Source organism: Lutzomyia longipalpis, chromosome 2 (genome assembly GCF_024334085.1).
Source record: "Lutzomyia longipalpis isolate SR_M1_2022 chromosome 2, ASM2433408v1".
NCBI lineage: Eukaryota > Metazoa > Arthropoda > Insecta > Diptera > Psychodidae > Lutzomyia > Lutzomyia longipalpis.
In genome coordinates, this window is record NC_074708.1 from 34,284,731 (window position 1) to 34,303,023 (window position 18,293).

An 18,293-nucleotide genomic window follows, 5' to 3' on the forward strand; every position below is an offset into this window, starting at 1 on the left:
TTAAATGTATAACCTTCCCTTGTGAGTAACAAGGAATAATTCTCTTGAAAATTTTATTAATATTATTCCCCACTTCATCCCCTATTTAGAACCTTCATCTATGTTGGTTCATAAAAAATGATCATTTTATGAGCTTTTATAACATTTTGTCGGTGTTTTTATGACTTTAGCTACCCACATATAAGTAATTTAATACATGCAAAATGTAAAGTTAAAAATCGTTGATTAACATTTAAATTACGCGAATGAAATTAAAAATTGACCTACTTTGAACCCCAATCTCCAAGGAAATGTAGAGGATCAAAAATATCTTTAAAAAAAAAAGCTAAATCGTCATAGGAATAATTAGATAATTTATTAGAGCTTTTTGTTATTAATTTAGCAGCACTATTATGGAATAGATTAGACTTTTTTTAACCTTAGAATTTTTATGAAATTTTAGTTTTGACGAGAAGATTAGGATTTTTTAACATGGCACTGCTGGTACAAAGATCAGCAGTTTGTCTTTGATGTTATTGAGATGTGATCTAAAAAAAAAAATAATACTACTTTGAAATCTATAGTTGAAGACATGACTTTTGTAGTAATGGTGGTAAAGTCGTATGGCATTCCATATCCCCACTTCCGAATGCCCCACAACGAGTATCTCTGTGGGGCCTCAAAGCTTCGCATCAAGTCTTGGCTCTTTCAATGTTCAGTTTCAGTTCGTGAGTGCTCGACAAAGCAGTCATTCAGCTTTCCAACAGGCCTCTCTCAGGCAAATTGCAACTTATATAGTTTTTTATTGAGAAAGCATTGTCTTGTGCATTCGGTGTGTGAGTGCAGTGTGATGAAAATTTTCCAATATTTTTTTTTACAATTTCTCATTTAATTTTTTTTATTAATTTGTGATTTTCATTAGGATACCTATTTGTATAATTAATTATATTTTTATGATTTTGAAATCTCTTTGGCAACTATAGCACAGAAATAAATTAATTTGTGTGAAAAAAAAAGAACTTTTCAACAAAAAAAAACTATTATAATAAAAGCCAGCAATATGGAATACAGTTTATACAACCTGTGAGGTTATGCGAATTTTATTAAATGTGTAAGTTTCCCATATATAATGTATATCTTATTTTTATATACTACCTGTAAAATGTAATCAGACTAAACACTTTTCGAATTGAGGTCTCGTGCACAGTTCAGTTTTGTTTTGCCATATATTTCCAGTGAGAGAGATCGAAAGTGAAGATACAATAAATCTACTGTGAAGATAAATTACATCATAATGCTGACAGTAGTACATACCTATACGTTATACATCCAAAACATACAAAATAATGCTCACGAAATTTTAATACATAGTATAAATAAAAAAATCACCATATTCCTACTTTGGAATAACAAACTGCGGTACGAGTGATTTTTTAAACAATATTTGTGTGAAAAATGGTCGTATACAAATTACGCTAACCCTTTTTTATGACCACACTCTTAGGACATTCCCAAATTGACGTAGTTAACTTTTATGTGCGTCAAATAAAAGTCATATGTTGACCTGGAATTATGTGTAATTTTTCTTTAACTTTCTTGACTGTAAAATTTATGTTTTCCCTTTTTTTAAATGATGTAAATGATTAAAATACATAAAACATCACACAATTTCATCAAGAAAGGTGATAAAAAGTTAAAGTTAAATTAGAAGTTTGACTAAAAGTTGCTAAAAAAAAATTACGAAACTCCCCCACTATACTCTAAACACGACCAAGACTACATACTTTCGTTCTCTGCTTCTGGACAAGTAGGTAATTCATTCACATAAAAATTCAAAGTCTGTCTTTTAAATGTAAACATTTCCACTTTCATCAGTGTATTTGTACATATACTCACGTTCATAAAAAAAACCCGCGTGCTTTTGAGTAGGGAAAATCAAATTTGAGAGCAAAAACAATATTTTCGCATAAATATTTAAATTAGATTTATCTCTAAAATTCTCAGTCGGTTAGCAATTAGAATCTCTATAATGAGTTTCTTACGTGAATGTGGCACATTTATTTAAATTAAGACCTCAATTTCAAGAGAAGTGTATAAGAAAATTGTCACATATTGTAGTTTAGTTGAAAATCTTGAAATTGATTTATTAAAAAAAAAATATCCTTGGTAGAGAAAAAGAAATATTTACTATGAAAATTAAATTTATTATTTGTTTTAAACTATTTTGTTAAATCTAAAAATGTTAATGAGTAAATAAGGAAGACCTGAAATTACAACAAAATTAATTCAAAAAAAGCTTCACCCGCATTGTGGATATTCAAAAAATCATTTTTCTATTTAAAAATACATAACTTGGGGTTTTTCCGGTGATGCACAGAACACCGCAAATTACACACAATGTTGTATTTGCTATCATAAATTTAGCTTTGTGCTAACACGTTTTATTGTGATTTTTTGGAATATTTTTAAGAAATAATAAAATGTGATGGAATTCTTGGAATTTTGTGGTTTATGCAATGAGATAAGTAAGAAAGAATTCATAAGACGTTAATGCAGTGTTTAATTTAATTTTTATAAAAAGCTCAACCATTTTTGAGATTTTCTCATTCGTCGAAAGTAATTTCATCTTTATATTACCTATACCAATTCCTATTTTTATATGGTAAAGTACATAAAGCTGCAGTTGCGTAAAACAAGTGAAGTTTTTATTGTTTTTTACACTTTTTTGTGTTAGAACTTTTTAATAAAGTTTATTACCGTGTTAATTAATGTCATATATTTTTCTCTCTGCAATTCGGGACCAATTAATAAAGGGGAGATTTGAGTGAGGTGAATTAAATTATTTATAAATTAATTTTCGAGGTGTTCTTTTTCTGATATATAATGTAAAGTTCTTAATGGCACCAGTCTTGGACGACATTTTCCTGTTCTTCAACTTTCTCTCAGACGACCTTGATATATCTCACGGACAAAAGCAATTCTGCATTTTATCTGAAACCTTCTGGGTGAACCTATTTTACCCCAGTCATCCCTAAGGCAATTTTTTTACACCAAAAAATCAGATTTTTCTCATTAGAATCATTAATAAAAAAAAACTATGGAGTCTGTATTGCTTTATTACCTTAGTTCATTAATTACCACCAAGGACGATCAGTTTTAAGAACACGAAATGGATATAAACATACGTCAGCATTATACTAAATATGTATATGTTGTAGTTTGTAAGCCATTTAGCTCAAGAAGAAGATGATGCTGAAAAACTTGTTTACTCTAGCAGTCTGATTTTCGCCAATTACATTATGAACACAACCAGTTTTATCGCAAGTAACAAAAATTGAACGAAGGTTGAAAGTTTCGGAATATTCGAAATGTAAAAAAGTGACACATGTTCCAAGTTTTATGGTCACTAAGTCAGGAATTATGATTTTATTGATAGATTAATCTTTGAATTGTTGTTGTTTAAAATTCCAAGTAATAAAGTTGATTGATTTCTTAAAAGCTTCATCAGTATTATACAAGATTCTCATGTGAGATGTTTCCTCGAAAGTTGTTATTTTATTGAATGTCTAACCATGAAATAATGAGCATATTACTTGGATATTACTGTATTAACTAAACTTCTGTGATTGAAGGTGTCTATGCTTAAATGTTTTTTTCAATCTTTTTTTGATTATCTATCTTACATTTATCATCTTATAGATCGCTAATCAGCTCTGTATTACATTAAAATTTCAAAAGTACTTCTATGTCATTTAAACTTTCTTCCAATAAATTTCTAATCGCTGACTTTTCAAGTAGATTGCATATGTATGCATTTACTCTGCACACATGTATGTACCTATATATAAATCATATCAACTCTTTAACATATAAAACGATAATAGCATTGAGAAATGTTAAATCTTTAAAGAAATTTTAATCGTTGTACTACTTAGTTATCTGCGTAGATTTTATATTTTTTTCATTTTGCTATTTTAGTCTCAGATTCACTCAGATTTGTTTAAAAAAAAATAACATAATTAATTCCTACTATACATATTCCCATTCAAAGGTTATCAGAATACACATCAATGAGGTCTTAGCTATTTCCCATTCTATAAAACTCATAAAACTAATTACTCGACACATCAAACGTTTTGTGGGAAAATGGATTAAAAAAGAACTTTTGGTTGAGATAACACAGTTTCAATGATTTTACACACACTCACACATTAATTTTGTGCTTTACAGAACAACCTTGTGCTTGGATTAGGAAATGTCAATTTAGTAGATTTTTAGTTAATAGAACTTTCTCTTGGTTTTACATTAAAAGTTGCATCATTTGCCCTAGGAGGTGAAGGTCTACCATTATATGCATTTCAGAGAACAGAAAAAGTAGTTTTTTCTGCTGTCCTCCACCTTTTACCTCTCCAAGCAAAACATACAGGTGACTAATATAAGTCAAGAAATACTTTCGAGGAATATGTTAATTTGGAATTTTAGACATACCGTCTAGACGATGAAATTTTATTACCAATAACTTGTACATCACCTTTACTATATATGTATGTTAAAATAAACGTGCATATTATGTACAAAATCTTACGCACATAACAGAGTCATCTTGATACTTAACGATTCCACCTTATTTACATTTTAAATACATAATAAATACGCCCTACAAGCAAGGTGAAAAACTTCATTATATGATCTCCCTTATAGGCATATTTATCAACTTCACTTGCATAAAGTTAATCGATCCATTAGCACATCCAAACAAAAACAATGGAGATTATCATTTTCTCAACTCGTCGTAGCCTGATGAATTTTAAAATCCAGGAAATGTGTGAATATTTCATTGAAGATTTCGGTGGTTTTCCTTCTGATAATGTTTATATTTCCTTATTAGGTTCAGCAATATTTTTAAAATCTTGCTTTATATAATAAGATTATTTACTATGCGAACTCCACCTTGATTTATTTATGCAATAAATATGAGAGGGCGGGGAAATTTTGCTCATTTTCCTGCTCTGGGGATGTTCGTAAAATATTTTTGTATTCATGTATTTTTTAGGAAATTTAATATTCTGCTATTTCTTCCTTCCATATTTTTATTTTTATCACAGGAAATTATGGCAATTTTCAATTTTCCTCAATTCTTAAATGTGCGGAAAATCCAAACATTTCTTGTAGATTTTAGAATTATAACAAATTTTTTTTTATAAATCTTAATTATTTCATTCGGCCTCGCAAAATATAATAAAGTGTATTGTCTTATCATTTCAGAAAACGGATATTAGACCGAAAGGAATAATTGTGATACTATCTTATTAATAAAAATAATTTTGATAAGAATAAAATACTACATGCCGGTAGTACGAAATTAGTGGCGGCAGAACACAGCATTAAAACAAAAATGACTTGTGATTTAAGAGGAATTCTCAATGTTGCGCAAATCAAGGCCCTCTTATGGAAAAATTTTCTCGTCCGAATACGACAACCGGTAAGTTCCGTCTTTGTAAATATTGCAATAAAGAACCCTGAATTATTATCATCAGATGCAAACACTTTTTCACCTGTACAATTTAATTTAATGTTAATTGCAGTTGATGACTATAGTGCAATACGTGTGGCCATGTCTTGTATTTCTGTCCCTATATACAGTACGTACCCGATTTGAACCCACTCAAGTGGACCCATGCCAATTTCCCACAAGGCAACTACCGTCAGATGATCAACTCCTACATTCGCTGCATTCCTACATTTGTACCTTTGAAAATGAATGCCTACCTGTGGAGGAATATCAGGAAATTTCAACTTTCCCAAATGCTCCGTGAGTTTTTCTCATGCATTATTTCTCATTATCTCCACACATAGATGTTGCATAATAAACGTTTCTAAGTGAATTGTAATAATGATTGCACTTTTTTATGCAGAATAACACCAGCAGTCAACATCATTCAGACGTTTCTCAATGAGGAATCACTTTTTGATGCAGTGATTGGTTTATCGGAAAAGTTAGAATTCATTCCAGCAATAATAGCAATTGCGACAAATGGCAAATTTTCCGTTTTGGAAGGTAATACAATAATTTTATGTCGTGATGTTCCTTCTTTGATTCCCTACAATTATTTTGAATGATTCCATGATTCTTATAAGAAAATTAAATCATCATGAATTTCGTGAAAATTACATAGACGATGTCTTTTCCTATTTTTTTTTTACTTACAGAAAATATAAAAGTAATCATGCAGAGACTTCCTGAATTTGAAAACCTGCTTGGAACATCTTTCGATGTAAAGAAATTATTCTCAGGTGAATTCATTTTTTTCTCTTTTCTTTTGTTTTACAATTCAAATGTATTTTAAAATTAATGCTATTCTCCTCGTCGTTACTTTGTTTCAATAAATAATTAAAGTGGTACGTGTCTATATAAATTTATGTGCATATTAAAAAACCTATATCATCTGTTATATTATTTTTGTATATAGAAGATCATTTCTGGTGATATTCCATATATCATTTTATGAAATTTTCTGCCAAATTAAGCATTTTTCTACCCCGTTTTTTTTTTCATAGAAGTAATATCGTGAACATTATTCATTCATAAAGTTTTCAGTTTTTTTTTCTACTTTTTGTAGGTAGTTGTTTGAGGTTTTATTTGTATACATATATAGTTTTTTTATTATTATTTCTTAACAGTCATTGCATGTATCGTACATAATTCCTTTTTGCTCCTTCATAAAAATTAATTTTCATTTATTTCATAAAATAATTATTGAGAGAAGCTATGGGATAAGATAGCATCTATTTAGAACATTTAGATTTAATTTTTTTTAAATATCTTTTGTGAGGGTAATGTTTTTTTTTTTAATTTTTGGCTTATTACAAAGATAAAAATTAATGTTCTTTTTTACTGTAAAAAATACATTAAATAATTATTTTGAAAATCGAAAAAAATAATAATTAAATGTACCCTAATCTCCCCTATTCATATAATGATTACAATAATTTCGTCATTTGCATTCTCGCAAACAACGCCATGATTGTGACATAAATATGCATCCCGTATTCTTTTTTTATCATCTAAAATTAAATTGAAACGTATATGATTCACGGAACTATGACGATTTTCATTTACCTCATATTAATTAAATTATCTTAAAATTTTACTGGAAAACCTGTTAAGAAATAGTTTTAATTTATTAGAAAACATTAAGATTTTTAATGTTAAAGATCAAAAACTACGAATATCTACATTTAAATTGATATTCCAAGATGTTGTAGTATATTTACCTACTCTTTTTTTTCAGACCGTAATTCAGTCTATTTATTCTTGTAAATAATATTAAATTTCTTTTCCTCTTATTCTAGATAATACAATGCTATCTGAATCCGGAAAGATTATATGTGGAAAAGCCTTTCCGCGTGCCGACAATATTCCACTTGTTGACCAAGTACTTGCATCGGAAGACTTTAGTGAGGAAGATCGTGATGAAATTGATGCTATGCCGAGTAAGTTAATCATTCAGTTTATTTTTTTTTCTCCAACCAACATCCTTAAGTGTGCTTCTCATGTAATTCTAAGTACCTACTTGGTATAAAGTATTAGGTATTATATTAGTAATTATTCAAAGTATTACATTTCAACAACTCCTACTGCAGGTAATTAATAATGAGCTTACTAAGAACTTGTCGTCGAATGTCAGCTTGTCTTGAAACACTAAAAACGATAATAAAATACTATGGGAATAAGTAATTCAAAAAATTTGTGGCTTATTGTTGTCAACGTTCTCATAAATTCATTATCACTGCATTTATAAATGTAATTCTCTCTCCATTTACTATTGAATCTAAACGACCTTTTTTATTGAAATCTAAGATAGTCAGTTTATATTTAAACTGTACATTTTTCTAATTTATTTTTCTAACAAACGTTGATGCCTTTTTAATAAGAATACATAATGATGTCCGACATTCCAATAAAAAACATCAACACACAAACATCCATTACTTTACATAACATTTCTCGGAAATAGTCTAGAATTATGTTAATTCAATTTCTAATCAAGGTGGATCGAAGTAACAACTATTTGTAATACAATAGACTTTAAAAAATTGGAAAACTTTATTTAAATTTTTAGCCCCCTTTTGCAAACAACTGTACAAGGATGTAACACAGACGAATTATGGAAAAATAACGTGGACCTACTTAAAGCCAATAATCCAAGGAAAAATTCTCTATGCACCTGTAACACCTGGAAATGATGAAATCATTGAAAATGTACGTCTGTACAGCATGTAAAAAAAATTTACATAATTTTTAATTTTGTTTATTTCTTCCATCAACAGGCAAATTCAACATTCAGCGATGCAGGACGTTTGAAGAAATTCGCAAAGGCAATTGAACACATCCTAGTACAGGTGAAGACAAACGATGAAGTCAGAGATAAATTCTTGAAGCTCCTCCAACTGACACAGTCGCCATTTGTTCAATCCATTATAAGTAGCGCTAATTTAGATCCAGCAGCCATTGAGGGCATTTTCAATGGAATCCTCTATGATAATCGGATTCTCGACACGGTTACGTTAATTACAAATGTCCTCGATTGCTTCTCCGTGGATAGATTTGTGGGTGTTTCGTCGGAGAAGGAACTCGAAGAGGAAGCACTGAAACTTCATCAGAAGAAACTCTTCTGGGCAGCTATTTATTTCCAGCACAAGAGTGAAAAGGAATTTGGATACAAGCTCCGAATGACCGTTGATGATACACCAAAGACCAGTGAGAAGAGAAGTGGATTCTGGTTCCCCGGTCCTGAGGGGAGTTTTGAGCTGGATCTCAAGTATCACAGGGGATTCATTCAACTTCAGCAAAATCTCGAATTGGGCATTATAAAGTCGCAGAAAATGATAACACCTCCCAAGAGTTCTGAAGACAATGACGATGATTATGATGATTTTGATTCAGGACTACAACTATCGGGAGATGATGATGATCTTATTGATGATTTTGAACCGAATACTAGCAGTGGGAAAGCAACAACGGCTGCACAAGAAAGCACAGCAGAACCAACGATGAAAGGAGATGAAAATGCGGAGCTAACTGCAGAAACAACCACACAAGTTCCAACCACAGTGATGGGCAATGAAGATGGTGAGAGTGCATTGAATCGATCTAAGCGAGACATGGGAGACATAATTGGGATGATGCTAGGTGAAGAGAAAGAAATATTCCATGGATACCAAATAAATACAGCGCAGTATTATACGAAACAATTCCCCTATCCAAAGTACACGAATGATCCCTTTAAGCGCAGCATCTACATGGCTAATGCTCTGCAAATTACATTCTTCTTCGCCCTCATTGTGAATGTTGCATTTATCGTGCGTGATCGTGTATGGATGAAGGAGAGTGGCAATAGTTCCTTGATGCGTGCAATGGGACTCCTTAGGACATCTGAAGACATAACGTGGTTTATGGTATCCTATGCTGAGCTAGGATTCGTCCTATTTGCATCCATTTTTATCCTCTTCAGTGGCGGAATATTGAGTTCAACGGGAAAAATTTTCTTATTCTTCTTCCTAATGAGCTATGCTGCCTGTATTATGGCATTCTGCTACATGTGCTCAACATTCTTCGCATCAGCCAGCATTGCGTGTGTTTCTTCCGTAATCCTCTTCCTTGCAACCTTCCTCCCGTACGCTTTAATTATCTTCTTCGATGCAACACTATCAACAGGATCACGATTCATTACGAATTTATCATTTTCAACTGCATTCTGCAATGCATGGCACTACATACTGCGTCAGGAGATCCAATTTAATCATCTATCCTTCCACAATGCCTTCACGGGGAGCATATATGATAATGAATTGAAATATGGATTTATGATGTTGATTATTGATGGATTAATTTATCTTGTTGTTGGATTTATCCTCGAACGATTCTGGGATAGTGAGAATACATTCTACGATGTACCTCATAAGAATTTGGATTCACAAACAGGAGCTGTTATGACCAAAGTTTCCAAGTACTACGATACCTCAAAGTTGGCTGTCTCAAGTGCATCCATTGTCTTCAAGAGAGACCAAATAACATGCTTATTGGGAAGAAATGGAGCAGGGAAGAGCACAATAATTAAAATGCTAACTGGACAAATTTTGCCATCATCGGGAGAGCTCTACATTCAAACCAATAGGAAACTCAAAGGGAAAAACATTGGATTATGTTCGCAGCATAATGTAATTATTCCCCAACTAACTGCTAAGGAACATTTAAGCCTCTATGGTGCTATTAAGATAGGAAAAGATTACCACGAGGAGGTTCGTCGTGTACTCAATGTTCTCTCATTGGGTAAATATGAGAGGTATATGAGTAGTTCTCTATCTGGTGGGTACAAACGCCGTCTTTCCATTGGAATTGCTTTCCTCGGTTCCCCCAGCCTTGTTATCTTGGATGAACCATGCTCAGCTGTTGATGCAACAGCTCGCAAAAATGTCTGGGAACTCGTGGAGAAGCTCAAGAAGGGTCGTGCAATTGTCCTCGCAACGCACTACATGGACGAAGCTGAGCATCTTGCAGACAATATTGTTCTCATGAATAATGGCAAAGTAATGACTGAAACATCCCCCAGTGCCGTTAAGGCAGAACTTACAAAATCATTCAACTTAAAAGCCACTTTGCCGCAAAAAGACGAAGTGAGTCGATATCAAGTTATTGAAGATTTGAAAGGTCTTATCCAAAATCAAGTCCCAAATTGCACTTATGACATCCAAGGGAATGAAATTACCATCGCATTGCCCTACTACACGAACTCAAGTTTAAATGAGTAAGTTTTTCGTTCTTGGAAATGTTAACCCTAAAAAATGTAAATTATGTCTAATGGTGGTTTTTATGTAATTTATTTCAGTCATGAGCCACTTCTCAAGGCACTGGAGAAATTTGAGAGTGATGGTAATATTGAAAAATTAACCGTCACCAGTAAAAATTTGGAAGATTTCTTCAGTGAATACAATTCCTCGCACAATGGGCACTACAGCAATGGAGGTCCACCTGTGATTTTGGATAAAAAATCCAACCCACCAATGGAGAAGAAATACAAAATTAATGAAAATCCAAAGCTAAGTATAATGGAAATTGTGAGAATTCTATTTTGGAAAAGGATCACCCACTTTAGGCGCAACTACCGTGCACTTATTGGGATTTTGCTGTTGCCAGCTGTTTTTGAATTAATTGCCGTGAGCTTTATGAAACTAAGGCCAGCCGATGATTATGACGTTGCTCTCAAATTCACACCGGAAATTTATGAGAAAAGCACAGAATTCTATTCACTGGAAAATGGTAGCAATTTTACATCGAATATTTATGGAAGAGTAATGGAACATTGCAGTGGGAGTGATATTTGTGAGATATTTGACAATTCCAAGGAAGCTTTCAAGTGGATCATTAAAACAAATGATGACTACATCGAGAAGAGATATGGTGGAAATACATTCAATGAATCCAGAGCTGTTGTTTGGTACAACAACAAAGGGTACCACTCAATGCCAGCTTTCTTAAATCAAATGAATAATGCTCTCCTAAAGGAAGAACTCAACGATTCGGATTATTCCATAGAGGCCATAAATCATCCCTTTAAACTAGGTCAAGACATCAGTGCAAGTTCTGTGTAAGTATTCAAGCTTAAGCAATCTTTTATATAAAAAAAATCTGTATGGCGAATTTTTAATATTTCTTTAAATATTTTCCAGCATTCAGCAAGTGTCCGATGCAGCGATTGCATTGATCTTACTTGTAGCGATGAGCTTAGTTCTGGCCGGTGGATCTGTGTTCATTGTGAGTGAACGTATAAGTGGGGAAAAGCTCCAGCAGAAACTTTGTGGTGTGACAAGGAAAATTTATTGGTCGGTAGCTTTTAGCTGGGACTTAATTATCTACGTGGGAGCGATAGCAACGGCTGTGATAATTTTTAAAATATTTGCTTTGCCTATATTTGTGGCACGTTCCCAACTTTATGGTTTTGCCATGCTACTATTCTTCTTTGGTTTCGCCATGATACCATCAATTCATGTTGTGGAGAAATTCTTCAACGATGCAAGCTATGCTAATATGACAATTTTCTGCCTCAACATAATAGTTGCTCTATCAACTCTGGCAATTATTCTCATGTTTGACATCATTGGTGAATCAGAGGAAAGTAAACAGATACGAAATTTCCTCAATCGTGCATTCCTCATATTCCCGCAGCATGCACTTAGTGATGGTTTACTTGAGCTCTGCAAGAACTACATAGCAGCATCATTCTTCCGCAAATTCGGCATTGATTCGTACAAAAGCCCAATTGGATCGGATCTCCTTGCACCTCATGTATCAGTTCTTGCTGTGATTGGTGTACTAGCAATGATAACTAACTACGTTATCGAGAGTGGACTGTGGCGAACTATCCTCGACAAGGTGTACCACGAGAAGAATTTCAATAATGAACTCCAAATCATATCAATTCAGAATACAATGCAAAAAGATACCAAATCAACTAAGAATACCAGTAATTGCGTTGTGGTGGAGAATCTTACAAAATGCTACAAGAAGGGTGTTCTTGCTGTTAATAATGTTTCATTTGAAGTTAAAACTGGTGAATGCTTCGGGCTCTTGGGGGCAAATGGTGCAGGAAAATCCACAATTTTCGGCATCCTCTCCGGGCAAATGAAGCAAACGTCGGGTAATGTGGAATTTATGGACTGCAATGGAATCTCATATTGTCCCCAAAGTAATGCTGTTGACTACCTTTTAACTGTACGAGAAGTGATATTATTTTACGGGAAATTACGTGTAATTAATGACTTGAATAACTTGGTGGCAACAACCCTTGCAACATATCATTTGGAACAATATGAAAATATTCTCGTTAAGAATCTCAGTGGAGGAAATAGAAGGAAATTGAGTGTGGCTGTTACTTGCATAGGCAACACTAGTCTTGTGTGTAAGTATCCCATCCCAAATGTCTCAATGAATCATTATCTTTAAGCTTTCTAAGCTCAATAAGCTTGAACTGTACAATATTAATCACTTTGCTGAGTGAGGAAGATTGGGGCTAATAAAGTCAGATAAGGGATGAAAAGCTTAAAATATCAAGTGTATTTATCAACAAGATAGAGCGAAGTAGTCTGAGAGGGAAATCCCCAATAGTAGTGATACCTGTAATACCATTTTACTATATCTTATTGAAGTTTATTATATTTTAAGCTTTTTGTAAATCTTTGTTAAGCTTCATCTACCCCAAGTTGTGCACTTCAGATTTTTTTTTAATTGGAGATAATCTTTAATGGGTTAAAGCAAAAAAAAAAAAACAAATCTTCCTGAACTTTCAGGGGGTGTTTGGACATTCAAACAACCTTCCTGGTTACACTCGTGCTTAAGATTCGATTCGAAAAAAACTACCTATTAGACGAAGTACACTCATAGAAAAAATTCCGTATTTATCACTGCAAAAGTGGTGTTTCATATAAGAGAATTCCGTATTTATCACTTTGCGGTGCTAAAACGGGAATTTGTTCTATGAGTGTAAAAAAAAATATTCTTTAACTCCTTTTATGATTAATTTCAAACAAATAATATTAAAAAATTGTTAAGTTTAATGATTAAATAGAAAAAATTCTACTACCACTGTAACGTCTTTAATTTATATTTCTAGTGATGGATGAGCCAACTAGCGACATGGATCCCGTGACACGTACCCTGGTCTATAAATCCATCGAAAATCTTATCAATCAGAATCGGTCTGTACTCCTAACATCACACACAATATCAGAGATCGACAATGTGTGCCATCGTATTGCGATATTGAAAAATGGCCATCTTATTTCATCGGGAACTCCCAGTGAGCTCAAGATGACATGTGGCAATAGCTATGCGGTTACAATTTTCTTTGACAAAGTGGAAAGTCTCACAATTGAGAGGGATCTCAAGCGTGAATTTCCGAATGTTGAAAATCTCACGATGCATTGCCACACATTACAATTTATTGTTCAAGTTAGATCAATGAATAGTGCCCCAACTGAGGAAACACCATGGCTCCTCAGTGAACTTTTTGCAAAGCTCCATCGGTTTTGTGCTGACCGAAATATATCTTATACAGTATCGCAGTGTCTTCTAGATAGGGTAAGTTAACTACCAACAATTGATAAAGGCACAACTGCTAAAAAAAATCCAAGATTTTATAAAGAAACTTCAGAAACTTCAATTTCTATAAAAATTATGTAGTACCGCTGGTACTAACTGTCATGGTATAGGACAGATTGGCTTATGTGTGTGGGGTTGGCGGGAGTCTTAAGGTGACTCTCTCTCCCAACCACCCTAGTACGGTTGGCTCAGTTACTCGTGGGCCATGGGGTCGTACGGACGGACTCACCCCCATAAGTCTGAATCGTAGTACCTGACTATGACAGTGGTATCATATTGTCAGGTATTTTACAATTCAGAAGTGGGATAAGCCCAAAACTCGTTCGCGGAAGTGGAAAAGTGCGTGATTTGTGCGAATTCGCGAGTGAAAAATTCCATGGCGTCACTTTGACGTCACCGTGTGGAATTCGCGGAAAAAGTCCATCGTTTTGGGACTTTCGTGGCGTGGACAAACCGCGTTGGGGCACCTGTGAGTGCCGTTCATAGTTTTCTTGTCGGGAAAAGTGCCGTTTTGTGTGAAAACGCGTCGAAAAGTTGTGAAAATCGCGAGAAGATACATGCCATTTTGACATGTCGTGGCGTGTTCGTCGCGAAATGGAGGGGGGAAAAAGTCCTTCGTGGGGCTTTTCCGTGGCATGGGAATTCGCGCAATGTTTCCCTGAACTGTGAAAAACGGTTTTACAGCTGGAAAAGCTGACCGCGTGTGAAAAATTGTGACATTTTCATGCGGGATTTTCTTGCGCAAAAGTGTGTGTGTGTGTGTGAAGCGGCGTGCGCAAGCAGGGCGAGAGAGTGTGTGTGTGAGCAGCAGCGTGAGTGGCAACGTCATCGAGGCCTCCAGCAACACACACACACACCAACGAAGTCATCGTGTCAGCTGGCGGCAACGTCTCGCACATTCAGCAAGGAAGCTGAATTTGGCTGCGGTGTGCGTGAGCACAGAATGCAGCAAAAGGAGTGCATGCACAAGCATGCGAGGAAAAAAAAAATAAAAGGGAAAATCGCAAGTATTTTCTTAGATTGGAGAGTGGTATTCTCCAAATTGGTTATTTTGATGTTATTGAAATTATTTCAATGTTTACCCCTGAAAAGCGCTTTTCAACCCCCTGATATTCTCTTAATGTTGAATTTTATGTTTAAACATGTGTAGGTTAAGAGAATTATGACTGATTTAAGGAATAAAAATGAGAAGTTATTCCTTTTGTAATGAATTTACAGTTGTAGGCTTTGTTTAGGAATATCATCTTTTAGATGAAAACCGATTTTATTAAAACAAAGCCTGAGTTGCATAAGAATTATGTATGAAATCACAAGGTTGAAATTTTCATGAAAAAAAAGGAAAAGATGAAAATTTCAAAGGGATTGAAAAAAAAAAGAGTTTAATTCTTATGCAACGTAACAAAAAAAAATTGAAACTATTAATTGCAAATTTCCTTTCAGCGATTTGACAGGAAAAAAAAGAATAATGAATGAAAAATTATATTTGTTTTATTCTTTGTTGTAAATAGAATTTATATGGAGTTGAAAGGTTAAATTGCATAAGAATTAATGCGCAAGATTCATTAGAATTGAAATTTTGAAGTAAGAAATTAAATATAACCTTAATTAGTTTAAATTGAAAATTTCAAGGGGAAAGGAATGAATCATAAAGAAATTCTTGTGCAATAGGAACCTGAAGAAAAATTGATTGCAATTATTGGGAATTAAGTCCGCTTATAAACATGGAAATTTCGATTTGTTTGCGGAAAGAAGTATCCATTTTGATTTTGGGTTTCGGATGTCAGTTTACCATTGCTAAAACTTCACATATAAGTTGAAAATGTAATTCAATATTAAAAATGTGATGAATTAGTGACAAGAAATTACTGCAGGAGTGAGGATTTTAAGGGAGAAGTCCAGCAGTAGGAGTCACGAAGGATTTGCACTGGAAATGTGCATCATTCCGAGGCAATAGCGATGGGAACTCAAATAGGAATAATGGATGGCTCAAAGGAAGAGTTGAACAAGTTGAACGGATTCTATGGAATTGTTCAGGAAACCAACTGGGACTCCTCTTAAAAAAAAAGGGGGAAGAGTTGAGGATACCTGGGCGAAGGGAAGTTCTCTGGATATACTGTTTCGCATAATGAGGTATCAGGAGAAGGGAAATGTGCCTGTGCACATGGAAGAGCAATTCACTATGTTTATGTGATCAGTAGAAATACTGTGATAAACTGGCTCTTCAAACATCCATAGAACCAACCTGATGTCTCAATAGATATGGTAGAATGGATGAATAGGAATGTAGGTCTGGGCGATCAATGGACGCATTGTAAGCTAGACAAGACATTCAGGTCATGTATTTATGCAACCAGTTAATACTAAAGACAACATTCATGAGTCTGCGTTGATAGGATGGTATAGAGAGACAAATCATGAGTCTGTGAGTAAATGATACTGGTGTAGATAAAGCATGACGAGGGTTTCGCGGAGAGGCATCATGCTTGCATGGTGGGCCTGTTACGTTGAAAACCTGAAATGTCGTATTGGTTAACATCAATCCAAGGGCAAGGTCCAAGGTTCTTGATAGTTAGTCATACGGCGAATGGTTTCTCGGAGACACTAGTCTCTATGGAACGAGCTTACGGTTCCTGGAACTGGGTAAGCTAAGTCTAGACATATGTTCCATGAGAAACAAGTAACATGGCGAAAGCTGTGTTGAGAGAACCTTCTGTAGGTTCATGGGTGTGATGATTTTGTGTCATGTGCACTGGCGTACTAAATCAAACAGAACCCTTGTGTACTTGGGCTACCAGGTACGGTTCCATTAGGAACAATTTGATATGATCTTCCAGTTGTCTACGGAGTTGTTGTCCACTGCCGGGCTTGCACTCTAGAACACATAAACCCAGTTGTTATCGCATTCTTTGCGAAGTATACTGGTTGGAAGAGGTTCCACTGGAACATTTTGATATGATCTTCAGTTTGTGCAAGAGTTGTTGTCTAATACAGACTTGTACTCTATACAAAGGACCGCAGTTGTTATCGCATTCATTGCGAAGTATACTGGTCGAAGGTCACGGGAAAATTCGGTCAATCCGTCTTGCTTTTCCTAGCTTGTGCCGAGGACGTCACAAAAGTCAGGAATGGCCGAATGTAGTACCGCTGGTACTAACTGTCATGGTATAGGACAGATTGGCTTATGTGTGTGGGGTTGGCGGGAGTCTTAAGGTGACTCTCTCTCCCAACCACCCTAGTACGGTTGGCTCAGTTACTCGTGGGCCATGGGGTCGTACGGACGGACTCACCCCCATAAGTCTGAATCGTAGTACCTGACTATGACAGTGGTATCATATTGTCAGGTATTTTACAATTATTTCAAAAAAAAATTTTTTTTAATTCAAGGCTAAATGTGCTTTTCATGCACACATTTCACGGAAACTGTTTTCTTTTCCTCTCCACATAAATTGAGTGAATGTTTTTTTCCTCTATTTTGCAGGTATTCGAGAGGATCTTGAATAGTGAATCATCAGCTTATGTTAATCAGGGGTTTGTTCAGAGTGAAACAGCAACGTAATATACGTACTATCTGACGAGATACGTTACCCACTTAATTTCTATAGTATTGATAGAAATAGGTATATACATATTTGTATAAAAAACTGGTGATGTTCTTGGTGTGTTGATTAGTTATAAATATTATAATTCTATTTTATAGTAATTTTCTTAAGTTTTAAAGTACAGAAAGTGTCATTTTTTTTTCTTGAAAATACATATCACAATGTAATTGGTATTAAATTGAACTCTGTACCTTATGCGAATCAATGTTTGATAAAAAAAAATATATTTACCGTACACGAGGACCAACGACATGTTACGTACATAACATAATACTAATGTAATTAGTATGAAAGTGTCTTACTTATTTATGGCAGAATGTACCTAGTTTTAATGTTTTTATGTGTGTGACTTAAGTGAGTGGAGAAGAACTTTTAAGAATCTTGTAATTTTTGTTTTATAGACAAAAATAAAGTCATTGGGTGCCAAAAGACAGTTTATTTAAAATTCTATTTAAATAAATTAATCGATGATCAGTAAGTTTTTGGAGAAATAAAGTCTACAAAAAAATTAAGAGAATTCCGAGAAGTACTTAACACATTCCCTTCTACACATATAT

General features: G+C 34.1%; 2 protein-coding genes across 4 annotated transcripts in view; one reads left to right on the forward strand and one right to left on the reverse strand.

Moving 5' to 3' along the window:
- The window catches only part of LOC129790342 (clavesin-2-like), an 891,203-nt gene that overhangs the window by 511,775 nt on the left and 361,135 nt on the right, over positions 1 to 18,293 (reverse strand). The gene's annotated exons all lie outside the window — the stretch shown is intronic.
- On the forward strand, positions 693 to 18,165 carry LOC129790102 (glucosylceramide transporter ABCA12). 3 transcript variants are annotated; one of them, XM_055827337.1, is made up of 13 exons: positions 693 to 815; positions 963 to 1,090; positions 5,245 to 5,461; positions 5,565 to 5,791; positions 5,895 to 6,037; positions 6,190 to 6,273; positions 7,333 to 7,473; positions 8,103 to 8,242; positions 8,311 to 10,787; positions 10,869 to 11,627; positions 11,710 to 12,938; positions 13,650 to 14,116; positions 17,616 to 18,165. In XM_055827337.1, exons 3-13 carry the CDS (start codon positions 5,375 to 5,377, stop codon positions 17,691 to 17,693), a joined length of 5,832 nt encoding a protein of 1,943 aa, XP_055683312.1. In that variant the 5' UTR covers positions 693 to 815; positions 963 to 1,090; positions 5,245 to 5,374; the 3' UTR covers positions 17,694 to 18,165. The 3 variants fall into 3 exon arrangements, with proteins under 3 accessions (XP_055683312.1, XP_055683311.1, XP_055683313.1); XM_055827336.1 differs by having other exon boundaries at positions 693 to 811; XM_055827338.1 differs by lacking the exons at positions 693 to 815; positions 963 to 1,090 and adding an exon at positions 2,790 to 2,808.